At 44.7% G+C, this 24,035-nt stretch overlaps 1 protein-coding gene and 1 long non-coding RNA gene across 2 annotated transcripts in view; both read right to left on the bottom strand.

Annotated features, from left to right (window-relative positions):
* The window catches only part of LOC117088169, a 69,144-nt gene that overhangs the window by 18,726 nt on the left and 26,383 nt on the right, over positions 1-24,035 (bottom strand). The window lies entirely within an intron of this gene.
* On the bottom strand, positions 22,358-22,983 carry LOC117088168 (60S ribosomal protein L12-like). Its single transcript, XM_033219239.1, has one exon. The coding sequence runs from the start codon at positions 22,893-22,895 to the stop codon at positions 22,398-22,400; it is 498 nt and encodes a 165-aa protein (XP_033075130.1). The 5' UTR covers positions 22,896-22,983; the 3' UTR covers positions 22,358-22,397.

The following is a 24,035-nucleotide window of genomic DNA, read 5'->3' as shown; positions in this document are numbered from 1 at the left end:
CATTTTAAATTTTTGCTCACTGAATAGTCTTTTACCTTCCTGTTCCTTTTTTTAGTTGTTGTTATTGTGGTAAAATACTTATAAAGTTTGCCCTTTTTACCATGTAAACATTTCAATCTAGTGGCATTTAGAACATTCACAATGTAGTGCCATCACTGCTTCTTTCTAGCCCCAGAACACTCCCATCACCCCACAAGGAAACTTGTGTCCATTAGCAGCCATTCCCACTCCTCTCCCTGCAGCCCCTGATAACCACTCAAGCACTTCCTGTCTCTGTGGATTTGTCTGTTCTGAATGTTTTACATGAACAGAATCAGACCTCTTGTGTCTGCGAGATGGGGGCCCCAGGTTGCCATCTCCTATTTAAGAGCAGGGCACTGAAGGCCAAGGGGTGCCCCCAAGGAGCTTGGGAAGAATGTGATGAGTGTGGGGTCCCTGTGGGGTCCATTGCAGCCATGTCATTAGGGTCCCCCAATGTCAGCACGTTTGGGCACTTCTTGGACTCCAGTTCCCCATGGTGGGCTCTTCTCCTGCCTGCCTGGAGATCTGGAGGCCCAGGGCTAACGTTCTGAGAGTCCGTGCGTGGTGAAGGCCTGGCTGTGGGGAGGGATCAGCCTCCATACTGAACAAGTCACAGTCCTTCAATCCCCTGCTTCCTGCACAGACTCCCACCCTAGCTGGGCTCCAGAGACCCCTTGCCAGCCTTTCAGAGAATGAACGAGCCTCCATCTGCTGCCAAAGTTGGGGCACCTGGCTGTCTGCAGCAGAGGAAGCAGCTGAGGCCCCTCTTCTCCCCACTCCTAGAAGCACCTGGTGCTGCCGATTCCGGAGGCTTTAGGGGTTCTCTACCCCACATTGAGGGATGGAGGTTTCCCCTTCTCTCCCAAGGCTGTGTTAGGATTCAACTTCCCCAGGGGGAGGGGGAGGCAAAGTCAGTTAACACTCCTCCAGGGGCCTGTAGCTTCCAAATCTCTCTGCAGTTTCCACCTCTCTTGTTAGATTCCCAGGTTTGTGCCTTAAACAAAGTCCCTTCAGTGTCATCTAGTGATGCTTCAGGAAGATCCTCCCTGCTTCCCCCAACAATAGCCTCGGCTCTGGCGATACTGCCCCTCTCAGCATGCCCATGGGCACCCACTCCTAAGGCGGAGAGGCAGAGCATGCCTCCAAGAATAAGGACTGTCTGCTCCGACCTTGGTGCCGCCCACAACACCACGGGCTGGATGAGCCCAGGAACCCTGGGGACACAGGGTGGACTGGAGGACAAAGGCGGCCCCCTCCCCGCCCCACTTCACTCTCTCAGTTTCACGGCGTTTATTCTCCTGTGCTCTGCAGTGTTGCCGCCAATGCTTCAATTGCTTGGAAAACGAGTCAGTGGTCACCTGTGTGTTCCTGCCACAGAAATGGGCAGGATTTTTAGGTTCCACATCCTGCCCAAGCTACTTTGAGGGGCTTCATTTGTTTTTCAAGCGAGGTGCCCGGGGAGGAGGAACACCTACAGGAAAAGGCAAATCGCTGTTCCTTCCTGTTTCCCGCCGTTGCTCATTGCTGAAGTGGCCAGTCTTCATCTGAGCCGAGCAGGAGCAGTCACACAGCAAGAAGGCAGAGAGTCCCTCAGCCCCTGCCTGGAGTCAGCTGCCCGGCACCTGCCCCCGACGTGGCCCTGTCCTCGGGAAGGGGTCACGCTTCAGATGCCTGATCCAGCTCAGATCTCAGGGCAGTCCTGGGGGAGGTGAACTCACCCTCCCCCATGATACCCTCACCATGTCAGAGGTCAGAGGGCACGGCACGGGATTCAAGCCAATCACCAGCTCACAATTCTATACACAATGATCTTGGATCTGAGTTAAAAGGCCAGCCAGGACAGAACCCAGTCACCACACATTCCTCTGCTAATGTGTCGTTTCTTGGAAATGCACAAACAAATAAAGCAAAAAGCACACCCCACCGCTGGTGAGTTCTCACGACTGCTTGCTGATGGGGATATGCTGACAGTAGCTCTCAAGGGTTTTAATGCTCCAGACAATTTAAAGTAAAGGAGCTGGTTTAGGGAGGAAAGAATACAGGATGTTTTAAACACCAGAAAACTGAAAATTCTTGTCCCAGGAAATCAGTGACCCCTACAGATGAGCACTTGGAACGAAGGGTCACTGTAAATGGAAAAATGAGAACAACGTCTCTATTACAAAGAAAGCCCAGGGGTAAGGGAATACCAATTGGTACCAATTAGAGACGGATCAGATAGGTGGGGAAAGTTCAGACCCTCTCTGGAGTATATTTATATATCCTCTCTAGAGCAAAAGCCTAGTTAACCTGTGACTGGCTGTCGCCTTCCCCCATCGGTGACCCGATCCACAGTCTCTCTGCAAGCTACTTCAACGATGGCTGACTCTACTCCACGTTATTTGTAAATATGTTGCAGGGGGCACATTTTTTCCAACTGTCTGAAACATTGCAAACCCAATTGCCTTCCAGAATGAGGACAGTAATGTGGACTGGTGAGGCAAGAGGGTGTCAGGCAATAGGGAGTGGTGGGGCCTGTGGCTGAGCCCCAGGCACTCATTTCCACAGGGGAACACTGGCCAGACCTGTGGCCAGACCTTCTGTGTTTATCAAGAGCAGCAGGACAACGGGATTTATAGGTAAGATGTCTCCACTTTGAAAACATTGTAGGCCAACAGAAGATGCCCGAGGCAATGGAAGACTCCTAGATTAAAGTCACAGAAAATGATGGCGGCTTTTCTCTATGCATTGACCAAATCCTCTCGCCTCCCATAAAGGGACAGCGGGTGGTACTGTGGTCTACGCGCAGGCTTGTGGCTGGGCCAGAGAGCTCCCCACACTACTCTCTAGTTCTTGCCTCTGGCCAGGCCTTTTTTGCTCCCCTCCAAATGCAATTTGAGTTGAGCATTAACCTCCCAAGGTGGCGTTCCCATTACGATCTGAGAGGCAAAGGCTCACGACTTTGTAGTAGGCCTGTGAACGGCGCTCCAGCTTCACTGCGGGTTGAACCATTCGGTACAGACCTTGGAGTTCCCCTTGCCTGGTCTCTTCCCCATTGTAGCTTTATTCCCCTACTCTCTGGTATTTATTGAATGCCCTTCAGGGCCCAGACACTGTGGATGCCACTTGACGAGGTTGATGACTCCAGTGAAAAATGTCGTTCTAGCACTGGCTCTGGGGGTCAGTGCAGGTAGAATATTTGGTGCTTCCCTTGAAGGGGGAGCTTCAGGAGAAACGTGAGACACGCTGAGCTGCCTGAGACAGCTCGGTAGTTCTTTCAGCCCAAGCACTTCTGTGAAACCTTTTTTTTTTTTTTTTTTTGAGACGGAGTCTCGCTCTGTCGCCCAGGCTGGAGTGCAGTGGCCGGATCTCAGCTCACTGCAAGCTCCGCCTCCCAGGTTTACGTCATTCTCCTGGCTCAGCCTCCTGCGTAGCTGGGACTACAGGCGCCCGCCACCTCGCCCGGCTAGTTTTTTGTATTTTTTTTTTTTTTTGGTAGAGACGGGGTTTCACCGTGTTAGCCAGGATGGTCTCGATCTCCTGACCTCGTGATCCGCCCGTCTCGGCCTCCCAAAGTGCTGGGATTACAGGCTTGAGCCACCGCGCCCGGCCACGAAGTACATCTTGCTCCCCTCCTTCATGTTGTCTTTTCTCTGTTAACTTCAAAAGCGTAGAGCAAGCCGTCTCCCAGAAGGGTAAAATTTCCAGGGTGACAGATTCAAAGAGTAAAGCAAGTGGGGATCAAAAGCAAAAAGAAAACAGTCTCTTATTTGATAAATGGTTTGAATTTAATGAGTGGGGAAAAGCCCATCTCAGACAATCTGTGACTTGGTCAAGCCCCAGATCCCTTCTTGCAAAGCTGCGACAAGCAAAAGGGGTGGCTGGTCTAAGAAAACCGACCTTTCTGGGATGCCTGCTGTTTAGTCACTGCTCTGTAGCCCAAGTTAACTAGGGCTGAAATACACAGATTGGTGATGTTCTAAGCCAACAATGAAAAGAGTGGTTTTTAGGGTTGTACATTTTAAGGTTTTTTGCAAATAAAAACAAAGTTTTGAAATAAAGTTTTGAAAGAGCAGCAGCACTTTCTCATCCTCTTGCTTCATTTTCCAACTCTACTACGACCTTGTGAATTATGAGAGGTTTGGTTATAGGGTTTCTAAGAAGTCTGAGTTTAAAATTCTTATACCCATAGAGAATGAAAGCAGGTAGAAATATTGCCGTTCCAGGATTGAGTGAAGTCATCTGAACTAACCCTTGAATTGGTTCATTCATTCATTTCTTTTTGTTTATCCCACAAATATCTATGGATAATGGTCCAGGTAATAGGCTAGGTGCCAGGGGTAAGTGGTTTCGACAAAGTTCTCCATCTCATATTCCCTCTTGAGAAGGAGAGGGAGGCCCACGGACTGAAGTGACTTGTCTAGGATTACACAGCAAGCTCAGTTCTGTGCTTGCCCCCCAACCCTGCTTTTTTTTTTTTTCTTTTTTGAAGACTTAAAAAAAATCATGTCTCTTATGAAAGACATGTTTCACCATGTGTTCCTTCTTGTCAACAGGAAAAACAAACTCCTTCTAGCAGCGGTCCCAGGCTACAGACATGACATACTGACTTCTACTTGCCTTCCCTAAAACCTTCCCCCAAGAAAACCAAAAAGATCACTTGGCTTTCCTGCTTCCCTCTTGCCAGTGTGGCTGCAGCAGTGGCCTGGCAGAATTGGAAAGGTTGATTCTGGGTTTTGGGAGGGTTACCTAGATAGACGACCCCATGTCCAAGTTTGCATAGGATGGTCTCAGTTTCTGCCTCCTGACCTGGCATCTCAATGAATTAGTATACTTTTCAACTCTCAAAGGCGCCTTGGCTTGGATGATGCGTTATGGCCATTCTACGTGTAGGACACTTTTAAACACTATTCTGCCCATCACGTGTGAGTCACACAGCCCAGCCTTCCCTCACAGTGGAGATGTCCCCCTGCTGAAGCTCATAGCACAGGGGGAAACAGGCTGGTTCTCTTAGAACATGGGGGACAATGGCCCCTGAAAACCTATTGACTTGTTGACTGGCTACATCAATCTTAGTGGATTTGGGGCCAAAGCCAGATATGTCCATAACATGTGCAGGACATGGGTCAATATGAAAACTCACATGTCTTATATTCTGATACTTTAACATTACAAATCAAAGAGCTAAATAAACTCTGTTCTCCTGACTTGTCAAATGGAGCTTCATGACTACCTGGAAGGTGGGGTTTGAATGCAGAACTGTCATACTCCTAGGAGCTCCATGCTGACAGGTGCACACGGAGAAAGACAGTCCTCAGCCCCAAACCATGGCCTGTCCCTCTTCTTGTCTCATCCTGGTTCCTTTCTGCAGGGCCAGGGGTCTCAGGCTCATGGGTGCAGATGCCATAGCCATGCATCCAAGCTCTGCTCATATCCCTTGCAAACAGCCATCCCTCGACGACCTCTTCAGGCTCATCTGTAAAAGAAGTGCTGTGAACAAGACTAGCACAGGCCTTGGGAGTGAGCTTGGGGCCATATGGGCCAGGAGTTCTGGCCTGGGTACCTGGAGCATGACCTAGAGGTGCAGGTGCAGGTCCAGATGGGTGGTCTCCTCACACTTGGCTCCTGGCTTCCCCATGACCATAGCACCATGACATGGTGAATGGCTTCCATGTTGTCTGCATGGCACATCCCTCATGCTTTTTATCATGGGTGAAATCCCGATCTGTCTCTCATTGCTGACCACAAGGGCATTGCAGTCTTCTCAGTCTGGAAATACTGGGCTGCCTTTTAATTCTTGACTGTTTTAGTCCTAGCACACTGACTTTCCCCTGCCCCCCGACCTAAGCCTTTAAGCCTGAGTCAGAAAGACTTTTGCTATTCTTCACAAATCGGTCTCATTATTCTGTCTCCACCTGTCTTAATTACCTCTTACTCTACCCAAAGTTCTCTTAGTTCCTCTGAGTTAGGGTTTCCATTTCCTAATGTTTTTAATTAAGTTCAGGACTTACTCTATGTCATGAAATGGATGTTACAAAGGCAAAACAGGCTGGGCGCGGTGGTTCATGCCTGTAATCCCAGCACTTTGGGAGGCCGAGGTGGGCAGATCACCTGAGGTCAGGAGTTTGAGACCAGCCTGGCCAACATAGCAAAAAACCTGTCTCTACTAAAAATACAAAAATTAGCCAGGCGTGGTGGCAGGCACCTGTAATGCCAGCTACTTGGGAGGCTGAGACATGAGAATTGCTTGAACCCAGGGGAGGAGGTTGCATTTAGCTAAGATCGCACCATTGCACTCCAGCCTTGGGGACAGAGTGAGACTCTGTCTCCAGAAAAAAAAAAAAAAAGGAGGCGGGGAGCAAAACAAATCCACTGTGGAGATTCCACATCTGATATATGAGAAACAGAATACGCATGCTTTATCTCTGAATTCTTCAAGTAGGGACCAACTCCTCCCATGCACTCTAGAAGTGAGTCCACAAAGTTTATATTCTTAATCACATTTGCAAACAAAAAGGTGCAGTATATTTTGGCTCAAAAAGGGTCCTCAGCAAATATTTGATGAGCGAATAAATGAATGAATGAGTTGCCAAGAACCCAGATTTGGGAGGCTGATAGACCTGGGTTTGAATCCTGGTTACGTCACTTATTGAATGGGACGTCTAGGGCAGTTTTCTTAATAACTCAGCCCCAGATAAGGAAGTACAATCTTAGAGGGCTGCAGTGAAGGTGAAATTAGGTAATATTTGTGAAGACTTAGCAGAGTACACAGCATAAAGAAAGCATCTAATTATACAAGCTGAAAACAACAAGCATTTAATGCCATAGAATCAAATGGAGCTTGAGATCCCCAAAGGCATTGTTTGTTCAACAGTGGCATTAAACAAAACTTTTTTTTAACATAAAAAGTTTGCAGAGGTGTCCAATCTTTTGGCTTCCCTGGGCCACATTGGAAGAAGAATTGTCTTGGGCCACATATAAAATACGCTAACCATATCTGATGAGCTAAAACAAAACAAAACAAAACAAAAACGCAAAGAAAATCTCATAATGTTTTAAGAAAGTTTACGAATTTGTGTTGGACCACATTCAAAGCCATTCTGGGCTGCGGATTGGATGAGTTTGGTTTAAAGACCTCCCCCCAACTTTTTTTGCAAAAAATTTTAAAGGCCTTGTTCCTAGAGAGTACATTGTCTTCCAATAAGTGAGAATTGTTTAGACAATTTGGTATCAACCAGGTTTGAATAAAAATAATAATATAATTATTATACCAAAAGAATCATAGTACATATACAATTCTTCCACTTCCTTTTTTCATTAACTATATATTTCATTCATAATACACTGTCCACATTGATTTACAAAGATATCTCATTTAAAATATGTTTCATATTATTTCACTGCATGAATATTTCTTTTTTTTTTTTAAATTATACTTTAAGTTCTAGGGTACATGTGCATAACGTGCAGGTTTGTTACATATATATACTTGTGCCATGTTGGTGTGCTGCACCCATCAACTTGTCAGCACCCATCAATTCGTCATTTATATCAGGTATAACTCCCAATGCAATCCCTCTCCCCTCCCCCCTCCCCATGATAGGCCCCGATGTGTGATGTTGCCCTTACTGAGTCCAAGTGATCTCATTGTTCAGTTCCCACCTATGAGTGAGAACATGCGGTGTTTGGTTTTCTGTTCTTGTGACAGTTTGCTAAGAATGATGGTTTCCAGCTGCATCCATGTCCCTACAAAGGACGCAAACTCATCCTTTTTTATGGCTGCATAATGTTCCATGGTGTATATGTGCCACATTTTCTTAATCCAGTCTGTCACAGATGGACATTTGGGTTGATTCCAAGTCTTTGCTATTGTGAATAGTGCCGCAATAAACATACGTGTGCATGTGTCTTTATAGCAGCATGATTTATAATCCTTTGGGTATATACCAGTAGTGGGATGGCTGGGTCATATGGTACATCTAGTTCTAGATCCTTGAGGAATCGCCATACTGTTTTCCATAATGGTTGAACTTGTTTACAATCCCACCAACAGTGTAAAAGTGTTCCTATTTCTCCACATCCTCTCCAGCACCTGTTGTTTCCTGACTTTTTAATGATTGCCATTCTAACTGGTGTGAGATGGTATCTCATTGTGGTTTTGATTTGCATTTCTCTGATGGCCAGTGATGATGAGCATTTTTTCATGTGTCTGTTGGCTGTATGAATGTCTTCTTTTGAGAAATGTCTGTTCATATCCTTTGCCCACTTTTTGATGGGGTTATTTGTTTTTTTCTTGTAAATTTGAGTTCTTTGTAGATTCTGGATATTAGCCCTTTGTCAGATGAGTAGATTGCAAAAATTTTCTCCCATTCTGTAGGTTGCCTGTTCACTCTGATGGTAGTTTCTTTTGCTGTGCAGAAGCTCTTTAGTTTAATTAGATCCCATGTGTCAATTTTGGCTTTTGCTGCCGTTGCTTTTGGTGTTTTAGACATGAAGTCCTTGCCCATGCCTATGTCCTGAATGGTACTACCTAGGTTTCTTCTAGGGTTTTTATGGTATTAGGTCTAACATTTAAGTCTCTAATCCATCTTGAATTAATTTTCGTATAAGGAGTAAGGAAAGGATCCAGTTTCAGCTTTCTACTTATGGCTAGCCAATTTTCCCAGCACCATTTATTAAATAGGGAATCCTTTCCCCATTTCTTCTTTCTCTCAGGTTTGTCAAAGATCAGATGGCTGTAGATGTGTGGTATTATTTCTGAGGACTCTGTTTTGTTCCATTGGTCTATCTCTCTGTTTTGGTACCAGTACCATGCTGTTTTGGTTACTGTAGCCTTGTAGTATAGTTTGAAGTCAGGTAGCGTGATGCCTCCAGCTTTGTTCTTTTGACTTAGGATTGTCTTGGCAATGCGGGCTCTTTTTTGGTTCCATATGAACTTTAAAGCCGTTTTTTCCAGTTCTGTGAAGAAACTCATTGGTAGCTTGATGGGGATGGCATTGAATCTATAAATCACCTTGGGCAGTATGGCCATTTTCACGATATTGATTCTTCCTATCCATGAGCATGGTATGTTCTTCCATTTGTTTGTGTCCTCTTTGATTTCACTGAGCAGTGGTTTGTAGTTCTCCTTGAAGAGGTCCTTTACATCCCTTGTAAGTTGGATTCCTAGGTATTTTATTCTCTTTGAAGTAATCGTGAATGGAAGTTCATTCATGATTTGGCTCTCTGTTTGTCTGTTACTGGTGTATAAGAATGCTTGTGATTTTTGCACATTGATTTTGTATCCTGAGACTTTGCTGAAGTTGCTTATCAGCTTAAGGAGATTTTGGGCTGAGACAATGGGGTTTTCTAAAATATAATCATGTCATCTGCAAACAGGGACAATTTGACTTCTTCTTTTCCTAACTGGATACCCTTGATTTCTTTCTCTTGCCTGATTGCCCTAGCCAGAACTTCCAACACTATGTTGAATAGGAGTGGTGAGAGAGGGCATCCCTGTCTTGTGCCAGTTTTCAAAGGGAATTTTTCCAGTTTTTGCCCATTCAGATGATATTGGCTGTGGGTTTGTCATAAATAGCTCTTATTATTTTGAGGTACGTTCCATCAATACCGAATTTATTGAGCGTTTTTTAGCATGAAGGGCTGTTGAATTTTGTCAAAAGCCTTTTCTGCGTCTATTGAGATGATCATGTGGTTCTTGTCTTTGGTTCTGTTTATATGCTGGATTACGTTTATTGATTTGCGAATGTTGAACCAGCCTTGCATCCCAGGGATGAAGCCCACTTGATCATGGTGGATAAGCTTTTTGATGTGCTGCTGAATCCGGTTTGCCAGTATTTTATTGAGGATTTTTGCATCGATGTTCATCAGGGATATTGGTCTAAAATTTTCTTTTTTTGTTGTGTCTCTGCCAGGCTTTGGTGTCAGGATGATGTTGGCCTCATAAAATGAGTTAGGGAGGATTCCCTCTTTTTCAATTGATTGGAATGGTTTCAGAAGGAATGGTACCAGCTCCTCTTTGTACCTCTGGTAGAATTCAGCTGTGAATCCATCTGGTCCTGGATTTTTTGGTTGGTAGGCTATTAATTATTGCCTCAATTCAGAGCCTGCTATTGGTCTATTCAAGGATTCAACTTCTTCCTGGTTTAGTCTTGGAAGAGTGTAAGTGTCCAGGAAATTATCCATTTCTTCTAGATTTTCTAGTTGATTTGCGTAGAGGTGTTTATAGTATTCTCTGATGGTAGTTTGTATTTCTGTGGGGTCCGTGGTGATATCCCTTTATCATTTTTTATTGCGTCTATTTGATTCTTCTCTATTTTCTTCTTTATTAGTCTTGCTAGCGGTCTGTCAATTTTGTTGATTTTTTCAAAAAACCAACTCCTGGATTCATTGATTTTTTGGAGGGTTTTTTGTGTCTCTATCTCCTTCAGTTCTGCTCTGATCTTAGTTATTTCTTGCCTTCTGCTAGCTTTTGAATGTGTTTGCTCTTGCTTCTCCAGTTCTTTTAATTGTGATGTTAGAGTGTCAATTTTAGATCTTTCCAGCTTTCTCTTGTGGGCATTTAGTGCTATAAATTTCCCTCTACACACTGCTTTAAATGTGTCCCAGAGATTCTGGTATGTTGTATCTTTGTTCTCATTGGTTTCAAAGAACATCTTTATTTGTGCCTTCATTTCGTTATGGACCCAGTAGTCATTCAGGAGCAGGTTGTTCAGTTTCCATGTAGTTGAGTGGTTTTGATTGATTTCTTAGTCCTGAGTTCTAGTTTGATTGCACTGTGGTCTGAGAGACAGTTTGTTATAATTTCTGTTCTTTACGTTTGCTAAGGAGTGCTTTACTTCCAATTATGTGGTCAATTTTGGAATAAGTGCAATGTGGTGCTGAGAAGAATGTATATTCTGTTGATTTGGGGTGGAGAGTTCTATAGATGTCTATTAGGTCCGCTTGGTGCAGAGATGAGTTCAATTCCTGGATATCCTTGTTAACTTTCTGTCTCGTTGATCTGTCTAATGTTGACAGTGGAGTGTTAAAGTCTTCCATTATTATTGTATGGGAGTCTAAGTCTCTTTGTAAGTCTCTAAGGACTTGCTTTATGAATTTGAGTGCTCCTGTTTTGGTTGCATATATATTTAGGATAGTTAGCTCTTCCTGTTGAATTGATCCCTTTACCATTATGTAATGGCCTTCTTTGTCTCTTTTGATCTTTGATGGTTTAAAGTCTATTTTATCAGAGACTAGGATTGCAACCCCTGCTTTTTTTTGTTCTCCATTTGGTTGGTAGATCTTCCTCCATCCCTTTATTTTGAGCCTATGTATGTCTCTGCATGTGAGATGGGTCTCCTGAATACAGCAGACTGATGGGTCTTGACTCTTTATCCAGTTTGCCAGTCTATGTCTTTTAATTGGAGCATTTAGTCCATTGACATTTAAGGTTAATATTGTTATGTGTGAACTTGATCCTGCCATTATGATATTAACTGGTTTTTTTGCTCGTTAGTTGATACAGTTTCTTCCTAGCCTCGATGGTCTTTACATTTTGGCATATTTTTGCAATGGCTGGTACCGGTTGTTCCTTTCCATGTTTAGGGCTTCCTTCAGGGTCTCTTGTAAGGCAGGCCTGGTGTTGACAAAATCTCTAAGCATTTGCTTATCTGTAAAGGATTTTATTTCTCCTTCACTGATGAAACTTAGTTTGGCTGGATATGAAATTCTGGGTTTAAAATTCTTTTCTTTAAGAATGTTGAATATTGGCCCCCACTCTCTTCTGGCTTGTAGAGTTTCTGCCGAGAGGTCTGCTGTTAGTCTGATGGGCTTCCCTTTGTGGGTAACCCGACCTTTCTCTCTGGCTGCCCTTAAGATTTTTTCCTTCATTTCAACTTTGGTGAATCTGGCAATTATGTGTCTTGGAGTTGCTCTTCTCGAGGAGTATCTTTGTGGTGTTCTCTGTATTTCCTGAATTTGAATGTTGGCCTGCGCTACTAGGTGGGGAAGTTCTCCTGGATGATATCCTGAAGAGTGTTTTCCAACTTGGTTCCATTTTCCCCCTCACTTTCAGGCACCCCAATCAGACGTAGATTTGGTCTTTTTACATAATCCCATACTTCTTGCAGGCTTTGTTCATTTCTTTTTCTTTTTTTCTTTTGGTTTCTCTTCTCGCTTCATTTCATTCATTTGATCCTCAATCGCTGATACTCTTTCTTCCAGTTGATCAAGTCGGTTACTGAAGCTTGTGGATTTGTCACGTATTTCTCGTGTCATGGTTTTCATCTCTGTCATTTCATTTATGACCTTCTCTGCATTAATTATTCTAGCTATCAATTCTTCCACTCTTTTTTCAAGATTTTTAGTTTCTTTGCGCTGGGTATGTAATTCCTCCTCTAGCCCTGAGAAGTTTGATGGACTGAAGCCTTCTTCTCTCATCTCGTCAAAGTCATTCTCTGACCAGCTTTGATCTGTTGCTGGCGATGAGCTGTGCTCCTTTGCAGGGGGAGATGCGCTCCTATTTTTTGAATTTCCAGCTTTTCTGCCCTGCTTCTTCCCCATCTTTGTGGTTTTATCTGCCTCTGGTCTTTGATGATGGTGATGTACTGATGGGGATTTGATATAGGTGTTCTTCCTGTTTGATAGTTTTCCTTCTAATAGTCAGGACCCTCAGCTGTAGGTCTGTTGGAGATTGCTTGAGGTCCACTCCAGACCCTGTTTGCCTGGGTATCAGCAGCAGAGGTTGTGGAAGATAGAATATTGCTGAACAGTGAGTGTACCTGTCTGATTCTTACTTTGGAAGCTTCCTCTCAGGGGTGTACTCCACCCTGTGAGGTGTGAGGTGTCAGACTGCCCCTAGTGGGGGATGTCTCCCAGTTAGGCTACTCAGGGGTCAGAGACCCACTTGAGCAGGCAGTCTGTCCGTTCTCAGATCTCAACCTCCGTGTTGGGAGATCCACTGCTCTCTTCAAAGCTGTCAGACAGAGTCGTTCGGGTCTGCACAGGCCTCTGCTGCTTCCCCTGTTGTTTTTTAGCTGTGCCCTGTCCCCAGAGGTGGAGTCTACAGAGACAGGCAGGTTTCCTTGAGCTGCTGTGAGCTCTACCCAGTTCGAGCTTCCCAGCGGCTTTGTTTACCTACTTAAGCCTCAGCAATGGTGGGCGCCCCTCCCCCAGCCTCACTGCTGCCTTGCAGTTAGATCGCAGACTGCTGCGCTAGCAATGAGGGAGGCTCCGTGGCCGTGGGACCCTCCCGGCCAGGTGTGGGTATAATCTCCTGGTGTGCCCGTTTGCTTAAAGCGCAGTGTTGGGGTGGGAATTACCCGATTTTCCAGGTGTTGTGTGTCTCAGTTCGCCTGGCTAGGAAAAGGGATTCCCTTCCGCCTTGTGCTTCCCAGGTGAGGCAATGCCTCGCCCTGCTTCAGCTCTCGCTGGTCGGGCTGCAGCAGCTGACCAGCACCGATTGTCCGGCACTCCCCAGTGAGATGACCCCAGTATCTCAGTTGAAAATGCAGAAATCACTGGTCTCCTGTGTCGCTCGGGCCGGGAGTTGGAGACTGGAGCTGTTCCTATTCGGCCATCTTGCTCTGCCCCCCTTTAGGGCTTTTAAAAATGCCTGCATGAATATTTCTTAATGTTTTTGCCCTGTCTCCTATGAATGGACTTGGGGCTGTTTCTAGTTTTTTTCTGATTCTATGTTCAGTGAATAGATCCCTAATTTTTTTCTTTTTTTTTCTTTTGAGACAGCGTCTTGCTCTGTCGCCCAGGCTGGAGTGCAGTGGTGCTATCTTGGCTCACTGCAAGCTCCACCTCCCGGATTCACGCCATTCTCCTGCCTCAGCCTCCTGAGTAGCTGGGACTACAGGCGCCCGCCACCGCGCCCAGCTAATCTAATAGAGACAGTGTTTCACCATGTTGGCCAGGATGGTCTCGATCTCCTGACCCTGTGGCCTTGGCCTCCCAAAGTGCTGGGATTACAGGTGTGAGCCACCGCGCCCAGCCCCCTATGCTTATTTTTTAGTGAGTTAATTTCTAGGAATGAAATTTCTAGGTAAATGGAGAAATTGCATTTTGATAAAAAGTTCCAACTTGGCTTCTCCAAAATGTAGATCAGTCATGTTTGAGGGGGGTTTACTTCCCAAAATTCCAACCAACGTGGAACATTCTGGTTCTTTTTAATCTTGGACAACCTGGTGGACGAAAGTAAGATCTCCTATTGTTAACATGTGCCTGTATTTGATGACTAGACGTGCTGGAGCACTTCATGTGAACACTGGCCATTGGTGCCGTGTTTTCATGAGCTGCCTGATCACATCCTGCCTTTGTCTGTTTTTCTCTTCCAGTTGTTTGTATTTCTGTGCTGATATGTAGGCGCTTTGTTTTGTTTTGTTTGAGACAGAGTCTCGCTCTGTCACCCAGGCTGGAGTGCAGTGGAATGATCTTGGCTCAGGGCAACCTCCACCACCTGGGTTCAAGCAATTCTCCTGCCTCACCCTCCAGAGTAGCTGGGATTACAGGCGCCCACTACCATGCCTGGCAAATGTTCTGTATTTTAATAAAGATGGGGTTTCACCATGTTGGCCAGGTTGTTCTTGAACTCCTGGCCTCAGGCGATCCACCCACCTTGGCCTCCCAAAGTGCTGGGATTACAGGCATGAGCCACCATGCCTGGCTGTTGTTATTTTATAAAATGAATATTCATCATATGTTTGCCATATGTGTTGCAAATTTCTAAGTTATTGATTATCTTTTAATGTTTTATTACAAAATTTGGTAAGATACTTCGTGTATTATTCTGCCTTATTTAATCCAGATCCCTGAAGATAATTGAATTTCTTATCGATGACCCATAACCTGTTCCCTTCTTCATGTGCTGCTAAAATTTGTACAACTATTTGCCCTTTCACTGAATGGTCTCCGATTGCCATACTTCTGAATACTTCTACCTATTTTGTTATCTTGGTCCTTCTACCTTAGTGATGTGTTATTCATATGTATTCCCTGTTATTAATGGGTTAAAATGGTAATATTCAGTATTCTTCCTTGATTTTCTAAATGTGCTTTTCTCGATTGGCTACAGCTGGGGAATCAGACAGCCAAGTCTGGTAGGATTGTGTCTTAAGGGGGAGTCACTAGGTCATGAATGAGATCCTTAGGTGCCCTCAGTTAAATGCACGAATGATTTTCAGAGTCATTTTGTATTTTCTTGCCAATTCTTGGCTCTTGTTCAGCTGGTTAAATGTGCCTGATACTTTAAGCCTCAGTTAAGTGAGGTATTACTATGTACCAAAGACTTACACAGAAGCAAGTGACTATATGCTTTTCAAGTGAATTAGTTGACTCTCAGATCTTAGATTTAATTTGGTCCACTCTCTCTATCTCCAGAATTTGGAACCATTCAACAATGTCCCCAGCTGTGTTGTCATCTACACTCTTTGTGAACAGTGGCAGTGGTGGACAGACCAGTTCTCTAATCCGAGTATTGTACTGTGGACAGCTCTCATTATTACAAAACTGTGTTACTCTATGGAACGTAATTCCCCAGAAAATTCTCCCCATAGTCCTGGATCTACCTTCTTCTTGGCTTAGTTCTGCCACATGTCCTTTTCCCAGTAAGCCCCATGATTGCTCTGTGGTCAGCACAGATGTCCCCAGGTAAGCCTGAATTCCTCCACCAAAAAAACAAAAAGAAAAAACCTCCTCCACCCTAAGGATAACCACTGGGTTTTCCAAGTCCCATATAGAGAGTGTGAGGCTGGCTTTGGAGTCATTTAAGCTGCTCTGGGCTTAATAAGGGTAGCCAGATCCAAAGAGCACCACACACCCAATGAGGTCATCACCATTCCAATCCCACTGAGCCTTCCGCAGATGCTACAAAAAACCTGTCTACCAGGCAAGTCACATGTTAAATGTTAACCTGAGAGGTTCTGAATCTGAACGGGCCAGGGACTACTGGCATTCCTCCATTTTGGCTGCTGCTCTGGATACTGGCGACGGGCTTTCGTCTCCTTTTGAGGGCTCTGACTTGGCAGCGTGTACCTATGGCAGTGTCTCCAATGTCATTTCTTCCTTAACCCTCCAACAGGAAAAAGCACACACACAAAGCAGGTGTTTGTTTTCTTCAGTGATTTGTTCACTCAGAAATGAGTACTCTAGCCTGTGAGCCAAGATGTTCCTCTTTTTTTCTTTCCTTTTTTTTTTTTTTTTTTTTTTTGAGACGGAGTCCCACTCTGTCCCCCAGGCTGGAGTGCAGTGGTGCATCTCAGCGCACTACAAGCTCTGCCTCCTGGGTTTACGCCATTCTCCTGCCTCAGCCTCCCGAGTAGCTGGGACTACAGGCGCCGCCACCACGTCCGGCTAATTTTTTGTATTTTTAGCAGAGATGGGGTTTCACCATGTTAGCCAGGATGGTCTCAATCTCCTGACCTCGTGATCCGCCCACCTCAGCCTCCCAAAGTGCTGGGATTACAGGTGTGAGCCACTGCGCCCAGCCAAGATGTTCCTCTTAAGGAAGTGGTGACTCCACCTGACCTCGCCCCCCCGCACCCCGAGAACCTCCTCTGGCTTCTATGGGGGATGCCACTGGGAGTGGGTCCTGGACAGCCTCGGAAGAAAAGTGTCTGGATGATGTAATCCTCTGGCAAAGGAATGCCTAGCTCAGCTCATTGTAGGTGAACTGAGCCCTTGTGCCCGCCTGGCAGAGCAAGTCTAAGGAGGATGAAGCACACAGCGTTGGTGAACTCAACAGCCACCCTTCCCATAGGTTAAAAAATTGATACCCATAACATATGGATACCTACAGCCTTGAGCAAGATTAGAAACACATTGTCCAGAGCTTCCTTTGTCCAGACTTTCAGTATTTTTTCACCTGTAAAATGAGTGGATTGGACCACAAGGTTTTGAAAGTGCCCTTTAACTCTACTATTCATAGACTTATTGGGTTCAAGTGGGTTATTTGGGGGAAGGGGCACCAAACTATGTCTACTCACCCTTCCTTTCCAAGACAGTCAATGAAGCACTTTTGCACACAATTGGCATTGATCATGCCAGGATGCCCAGCAGACCTTAAGGTGACTGTCTCAATTGTCATCATTGCCATCATCATTCTCATCATTACCATCAGCATAACATGATCACCATGATAAAATGATCACCATGATCATCACCATGAGCATCACCAGCCTGATCACTATCATCACCATCACCCTCACCATCATTACCACAATCACCACCACCACCATCCTCATCACCATCATCCTCACCACCATTACCACCATCACCACCACTGTCATCATCACCATCAGCCTCACCATCATTACCACCATCACTACCACCACCATCCTCACCATCATCCTCACCATCATTACCACCATCCCCACCACCATCATCATCACCATCATCGTCACCATCATTATCATCTTCCTCATCACCATCATCATTACCACCATCACCACTACCATTATCACCATTCCTACCATCCTCCTCCTCATCATCATCATCATTAAGGTCATTAGTATTTGGGGATGTTTAGATTGAGCTAAGACTCAAGGTGACCACTGGTTGTTCTGAAGGTGATACACTGTCTCTCACTCAGTGAACGTAGAAATTGTATTGTGTACTGCCTATTTTGGCTTTCATCTTGACAATAACCCTTTGCATCAAATTCTCCATCCCTGCCCTTTTGACTATTTTCAGACAGTGTAGAAAATGATCATAGAGAGAGGTATCACTTTTATCATTTAATGGAGTGATTCTGTAAGGAAGATGCAACATGTGAGTGGTAAAATACAGCGAAGGAAATAGACAAATAGGCTCCTTGTTTTGACCACATCCTGTTGCCCATTTGTGATGTGTTCCTGTTTGTTGAAATCAGGTGCTGAGTATCCAGTGAATTTCATGCACACCAACAGAAAATGGGGATGAGTGAAAGAGAGAGAGTAAATTTTCTCAGGGCACCAGGTTCTTACTTCCTCCCACTAAAATCTAGAATAAAAGCATTTTAAATGAACACTTAAAAAATCCATACTGCCATGGAGTAAAATCAAAGTCTTGAGCACTATCTACCTTAGAGTTCCCCAAATTCTTATGATGACCATTAATTTATTGTCTAAATAGGGACCCTTTTGAGAATGAAAGGAGGCACTAGAACCAATTAGTAGACATTAATTAACAACTAGACTCCATTAAACTGTCCTAGCCCAACTAGGATGTATAATCAGCCTACAAATACCAGACCTTCAGCTCAGCAGATCTGTAACAAATTTGCACCAAACAATAAATGAGAAAAATGACATTGTAAATATGTAAGATTGTTAACTGCCCTTTCCTGGGGCAATCTATTCTGTATCCATCATTATGTTCTTTCCACTTTTTTTGTGTTCAAGTGTTCTTTTTAAAATAAATTAATTGGTCACAGGGGTAGATGATAGGGTTTCATCATTTTTGTTAATCTGTCTGCTTGTTATTTTTTAATTATTTGATTGGCACATAAAATCTGATGAGCTTATGTCAATCCAGCCATTTTCATTTTTAGTTTCCTAGTCTCTGTAATCCTCAAATCTGGGATTACTTATCTGGACCTTTCCAGCTCACTGGGAAAGGATGATTTGCTCCATGAGTGAGGACATTCCTACTGAGTCTCAGTCTGTGTGCTGCCCCACATACATGTCCGTTCTCAGAACCGCCTATTCTTCCAATTGTGTTAGACTATTTTTTCTCAAATATTTTTATTACTATTTTTTAACCTTGATCTTCCTCCCTGTGAAAACATGGAAAGGCAGCCTCCTCTCTTCCATCAACCCATCCACAGACATCCCCCACCCCAAGCAATGGCAGCTCCTCCATCATCACAGATACTGGAATTTGTCTCAGAACCATCTGGCATGCATCACTATGCAAACGACGTCCTCACCGGAGGGAACCCAAAGGGAGATTGCTATCTCAAGCCCCCATGTAGGCTGGTTGTTATTTTTAAAGGCAGCTCATTCAGCCACTGCAGGGAACTAATTTCTTTTCAACACTGCCACAGCACCCATCCTGAAGTTAGGGAAGCTGGACAGAGATGGAGTAGGTGGGGGTAGGGGAACTATTATTAGCCTGATTTCTAGGATCAAAGTCCTTTATGACCTAAAAGATCTAGGCTGTTAAATTATAAATTAGGGTTTAAGTAGAGTCTTGTCCATCAACTTTTATCCCTGCTTCAGTTTGGGCAAATGGCTCTTGCTTTGGCAGGTCGTTCCTTAAGTGTTTCGGAGACTGTAAGCTCCAGTATTCGTGTCAAACAGTGGAGCAGATGTGCAGTGCTTTTCCACCCCTAAAGGGTAGAAAGTGGAGATGCATTTCATTTGCTTTAGCGAAAATAACTGCAGATATGAAAGTTTAAAAGTCTTGAAGCATCTACACCTCACTCATTGTGGGGCAAAGATGACGCCACAACCGAAGTCTACTAGGAAGCAGAGGTTAAAGAGCCTGAGATTTCTGTTCACCACTGAACTCGGAATTCTGACTCTGGTAACTGGACCACTTATTTAGCTTCTCTAAGCTTCATTTCCCCTCAGTTCTGAGATAAAGATAGTGACAGTAGCTAGTCGTAAAGAATATTATTATTTTTTTCTTTTTTTTTCTTTTTTTGAGACGGAGTCTCGCTCTGTCCCCCAGGCTGGAGTGCAGTGGCCGGATGTCAGCTCACTGCAAGCTCCGCCTCCCCAGTTCACACCATTCTCCTGCCTCAGCCTCCCAAGTAGCTGGGACTACAGGCGCCCACCACCTTGCCCGGCTAGTTTTTTGTATTTTTTAGTAGAGACAGGGTTTCACCGTGTTAGCCAGGATGGTCTCGATCTCCTGACCTCGTGATCCGCCCGTCTCGGCCTCCCAAAGTGCTGGGATTACAGGCTTGAGCCACGGCGCCTGGCCAAGAATATTATTTTTATAGAACTACTATTTACTGGGCACCTGGTATATGACAGGCACTGGGTTAAGCTTTGGGAGTCCTATTGTCAATACAACAAAGAAAGTATTTTGTGGAGCTTACATACTGGACAGGAGAGAGAGGGAGAAACAACAGACCAATAAAGAAATAAACATGATATAATGAAGAAAAATTGAGTAGTGTGTAGGGAGAAGAATAAGAAGGAGGTACTGAGATGCTAAGTGAGCAAATGTATGTTGAGAAGTTAGCATGGTGCCTAGCAGATAATAGTGGTCAAATAAAATTAGTGATGATGATGATGGAGATGGTGGTGAAGGTGATGACTGATGGTGATAGTGGTGATGATGATGGTGATAATGGTAGTGACAGTGATGATGGTGATGGTGGTGATGATGATGATGATAGTGATGATGGTGATGGTGGCAATGGTGATGATGGTGATAATAGAGATAACGATGGAACATGATGATGGTAATGGTGATGATGGTGATAATGATGATGCTGGTGGTGTTGATGATGGTGATGCTAGTGATGATGATGATGATGATGAGATGGTGGTGAAGGTGATGACTGATGGTGATAGTGGTGATGATGATGGTGATAATGGTAGTGACAGTGATGATGGTGACGGTGGTGATGATGATGATGATAGTGATGATGGTGATGGTGGCAATGGTGATGATGGTGATAATGGAGATAACGATGGAACATGATGATGGTAATGGTGATGATGGTGATAATGATGATGCTGGTGGTGTTGATGATGGTGATGGTAGTGATGATGATGATGATGATGAGATGGTGGTGAAGGTGATGACTGATGGTGATAGTGGTGATGATGATGGTGATAATGGTAGTGACAATGATGATGGTGATGGTGGTGATGATGATGATGATAGTGATGATGGTGATGGTGGCAATGGTGATGATGGTGATAATAGAGATAACGATGGAACATGATGATGGTGATGGTAATGGTGATGATGGTGATAATGATGATGCTGGTGGTGTTAATGATGGTGATGGTAGTGATGATGATGATGGTGGTGATACTGGTGATGATAATGATGATGAAGATGACAATGATAATAGGGAGGTCAGTGATGATAATGGTTATTCCTAAAACTTTCTGGACATACCAGATCTCTTTCCTTTATTTTCATTCTTGGAAACAACTCTTCAAAGATTGATTGGAGTGAAAGGATATCAAAGCTATGCCCACTTTTTCTTTTTTCAAGTTGAACTCTGCCTTAGATTTAGCCAAAGGTTTTGGTGTAAGTGTTCAACTAGACATTTCTTAAAAAGCAATATATGCACACAGCCTAAAAAAGTATTCAAACTAGGAAAGAAAAGGGTTCTTTGTGTTTTGCTGCTTGGCAATAAGTTTGTATTAAATCAGAACAAGACAGATTCTGTGTAGATAGGAACTCTTGGAACCAACTTTTCTAACAGCCCCGAGCTGCACATGGCTGAGTGCCTTTCAACCACACCTGTGCCTTTTATTAAATTCGGGAAGGAAAACTCTTGGACCAGCTTGTTCCATTACTAATTTAGTACTGCAAAGCAAAACAGCAAAGAGGAATGAATTTTCCTCGGACCCTCAGCCCCTTTATAATTTTGTGGTCATCCATTATCAAGAAACAATGATGGCCATTTCCCTGTGTCCTCACAATAGTGGAGGAATGTCTCCATTCCTAGGGTGCTTCTGGCTTCATCTCAAATATGAAGCCATCATGTTCATCTAGTTTGGGACAAAAATCCACATGTATTCACCATTGAGGCAGGGGCCAGGCTAAGCCAGAGAATTAATCATTCTCCCCCATTCCTCCCTCCCTGTGATGAGTGATGGGGAGGAGATAAAAAAGATGAAAAGCAGCACTAAGGGAATACCAAGTCTTGCTGCTTATGTCCCTCCAGACACAGTAAGAGTGAAAGCATTTGGCTAAATTAAGGACCATACAAATAGTTAATTAATATTATACTACCAGAAAGGTTAAAAAGAAAGTTTCATTATTTGAGGATTTTGGGTTGCAATGAAAACATTTCTAACTTAAGAAAAAAGGAATTCATGAATTGTTCTGGGATAACTCATGGGCTTGAAAGCAGAATTCCAGCACCAGATCTCAGAAAGGACAGAAACTGGGACAGCTTGGGGGCCTCCAGAGACCACTGTCAGAATGAGTGAACACCAACTCTTTCTAGCTTTGGGGTCAATTAACACCAGATTCAAATTCCAGGGAGAGCAGAGTTTGTCAGGCTGGCCCCACTTGAGTGACATGCCCAGTCCTTGGCTGTGGGGGATGCCTCCGTTCATCTGTGCTGCTTTAACAATGTACCACGGTCTGTGGTGCTTAGAGAACAGATATTTATTTCTCACAGTTCTGGAGGCTGGCAGTCCAAGATCAAGGTGCTGGCAGGGCTGGCTTTTTTTTTTTTTTTTTTTTTCCACCGGTTGTCAAATGATCCTTTGTTGAAATACTTTCCTTTGTGCTTAACTGGCTGGACATTCCACAGCACCACTGTTGATGTCATCTATGATGTCATGAGGGTGGCGGCCATCAACATTACAGCCCACAGACTGGGCAGTCCCCAGGATCTCTTTAATGGTTCCAGAGAGTTCTCTGGCTAAGGATCGGTGCCGTATCTGTCGAGCAATGTTGATGATCTCATCAAAAGTGATATTCCCACTGTGTTTAATGTTTTTCTGTTTCTTTCTGTCTCTTGGTGGTTCCTTGAGGGCTTTGATGATCAGGGCAGAGGCAGAAGGCACCACCTCAATCTGGGCCTGTCTGTTCTGAATGGTCAGTTTCACTGTAATCCTCAGGCCCTTCCAGTCACCCGTTGCCTTGGCAATGTCATCACCCACCTTTTTCGGAGACAGACCCAGGGGGCCGATCTTGGGGGCCAGCGTAGAAGTGGCACCGACTTCACCTCCGGTGCACCTCAGGTATACGACTTTGATCTCGTTGGGGTCGAACTTCGGCGGCATGGTGGAGGCGGCTGGTGTCGGATGAACCCGGATTCGGGACGACCGAAGAAGGTTGCGCCTTTGCCCCCTCCGAGCCGAAAGCCAAAAGCAGGGCTGGCTTTTTCTAAGGCCATCTGCTTGCTGTGTCCTCATAGTCTTTCCTTAGTGTGTGTCTGTGTCCTAATCGCCACTTCTTGTAAGGACACCAGTCCTATTGAATTGGGGTCCCACCCCCGTGACCTCATTTAACCTTACTTGCCTCCTTAGAGACACTGTCTCCAAATACAGCCCATTAAGGTTAGAGTATCAGTATTTGAATTTAAATGCAGGGGAGGCACAATTCTGTTCATAACAGGGGTACTGGCACTTTGATTGATAAATCACTTAAAGCATGGAGACCCAAAGAAGGGAGGATGAACCTGATATCCCAGCACTTTGGGAGGCCAAGGTGGGTGGATCACCTGAGGTCAGGAGTTCGAGACCAGCCTGACCAACACAGTGAAAACCTGTCTCTACTAAAAATACAAAAATTAGCAGGGTGTCGTAGCACGTGCCTCTAGTCCCAGCTACTCAGGAGGCTGAGGCAGGAGAATTGCTTGATCTCAGGAGGCTGAGGTTACAGTGAACCAACATCATACCACTGCACTCCAGCCTGGGTAACAGAGCGAGTCTCGGTCTTAAAAAAAAAAAAAAAAAAAAAAAAAAATGAAGGAAATGAAGGGAGGATGAATGCCAGCTCCAAATACAGACACTCCAGAGACATCAGTGAGCATGGGCCAAGCACAGGCGTGTTGGAATGAACATGACCTGCTGCCATCCTCTCAGACACACACGTTTGGGGCAGGATACAAAGGACCACAATACAGACAGGGGTGTCTGTATTGACAGGGGTGGCAACACAGAGAGGAGAGACTTTTAACTGTGCCTGGCAAGGCAGAGGCAAGGTGGGCTTCAGAGGAAGAGGGCAAGCCTGAGCCGGAGGATGAGCAGCCACCTCCGAGAGGGTCAGTGAGCGTGAACTCTGCCCAGTGCTTTGCAGATCCTGGGGAATGCCTTCTGCTTGTTGCTTGTGGGCTTGGGCCCCACGTGGATGTGATGGTGACAGTGACCAGGGCTCAGCACCCGTGCTGGGGAAGAACTTACAGCCTTGTTTTCTGAAAA

Source organism: Trachypithecus francoisi, unplaced genomic scaffold (genome assembly GCF_009764315.1).
Source record: "Trachypithecus francoisi isolate TF-2019V2 unplaced genomic scaffold, Tfra_2.0 Lachesis_group10, whole genome shotgun sequence".
Classification (NCBI taxonomy): Eukaryota; Metazoa; Chordata; class Mammalia; order Primates; family Cercopithecidae; genus Trachypithecus; species Trachypithecus francoisi.
Note: the sequence above shows the minus strand (reverse complement) of the source record. Positions and strands in the feature narration are given on the sequence as shown.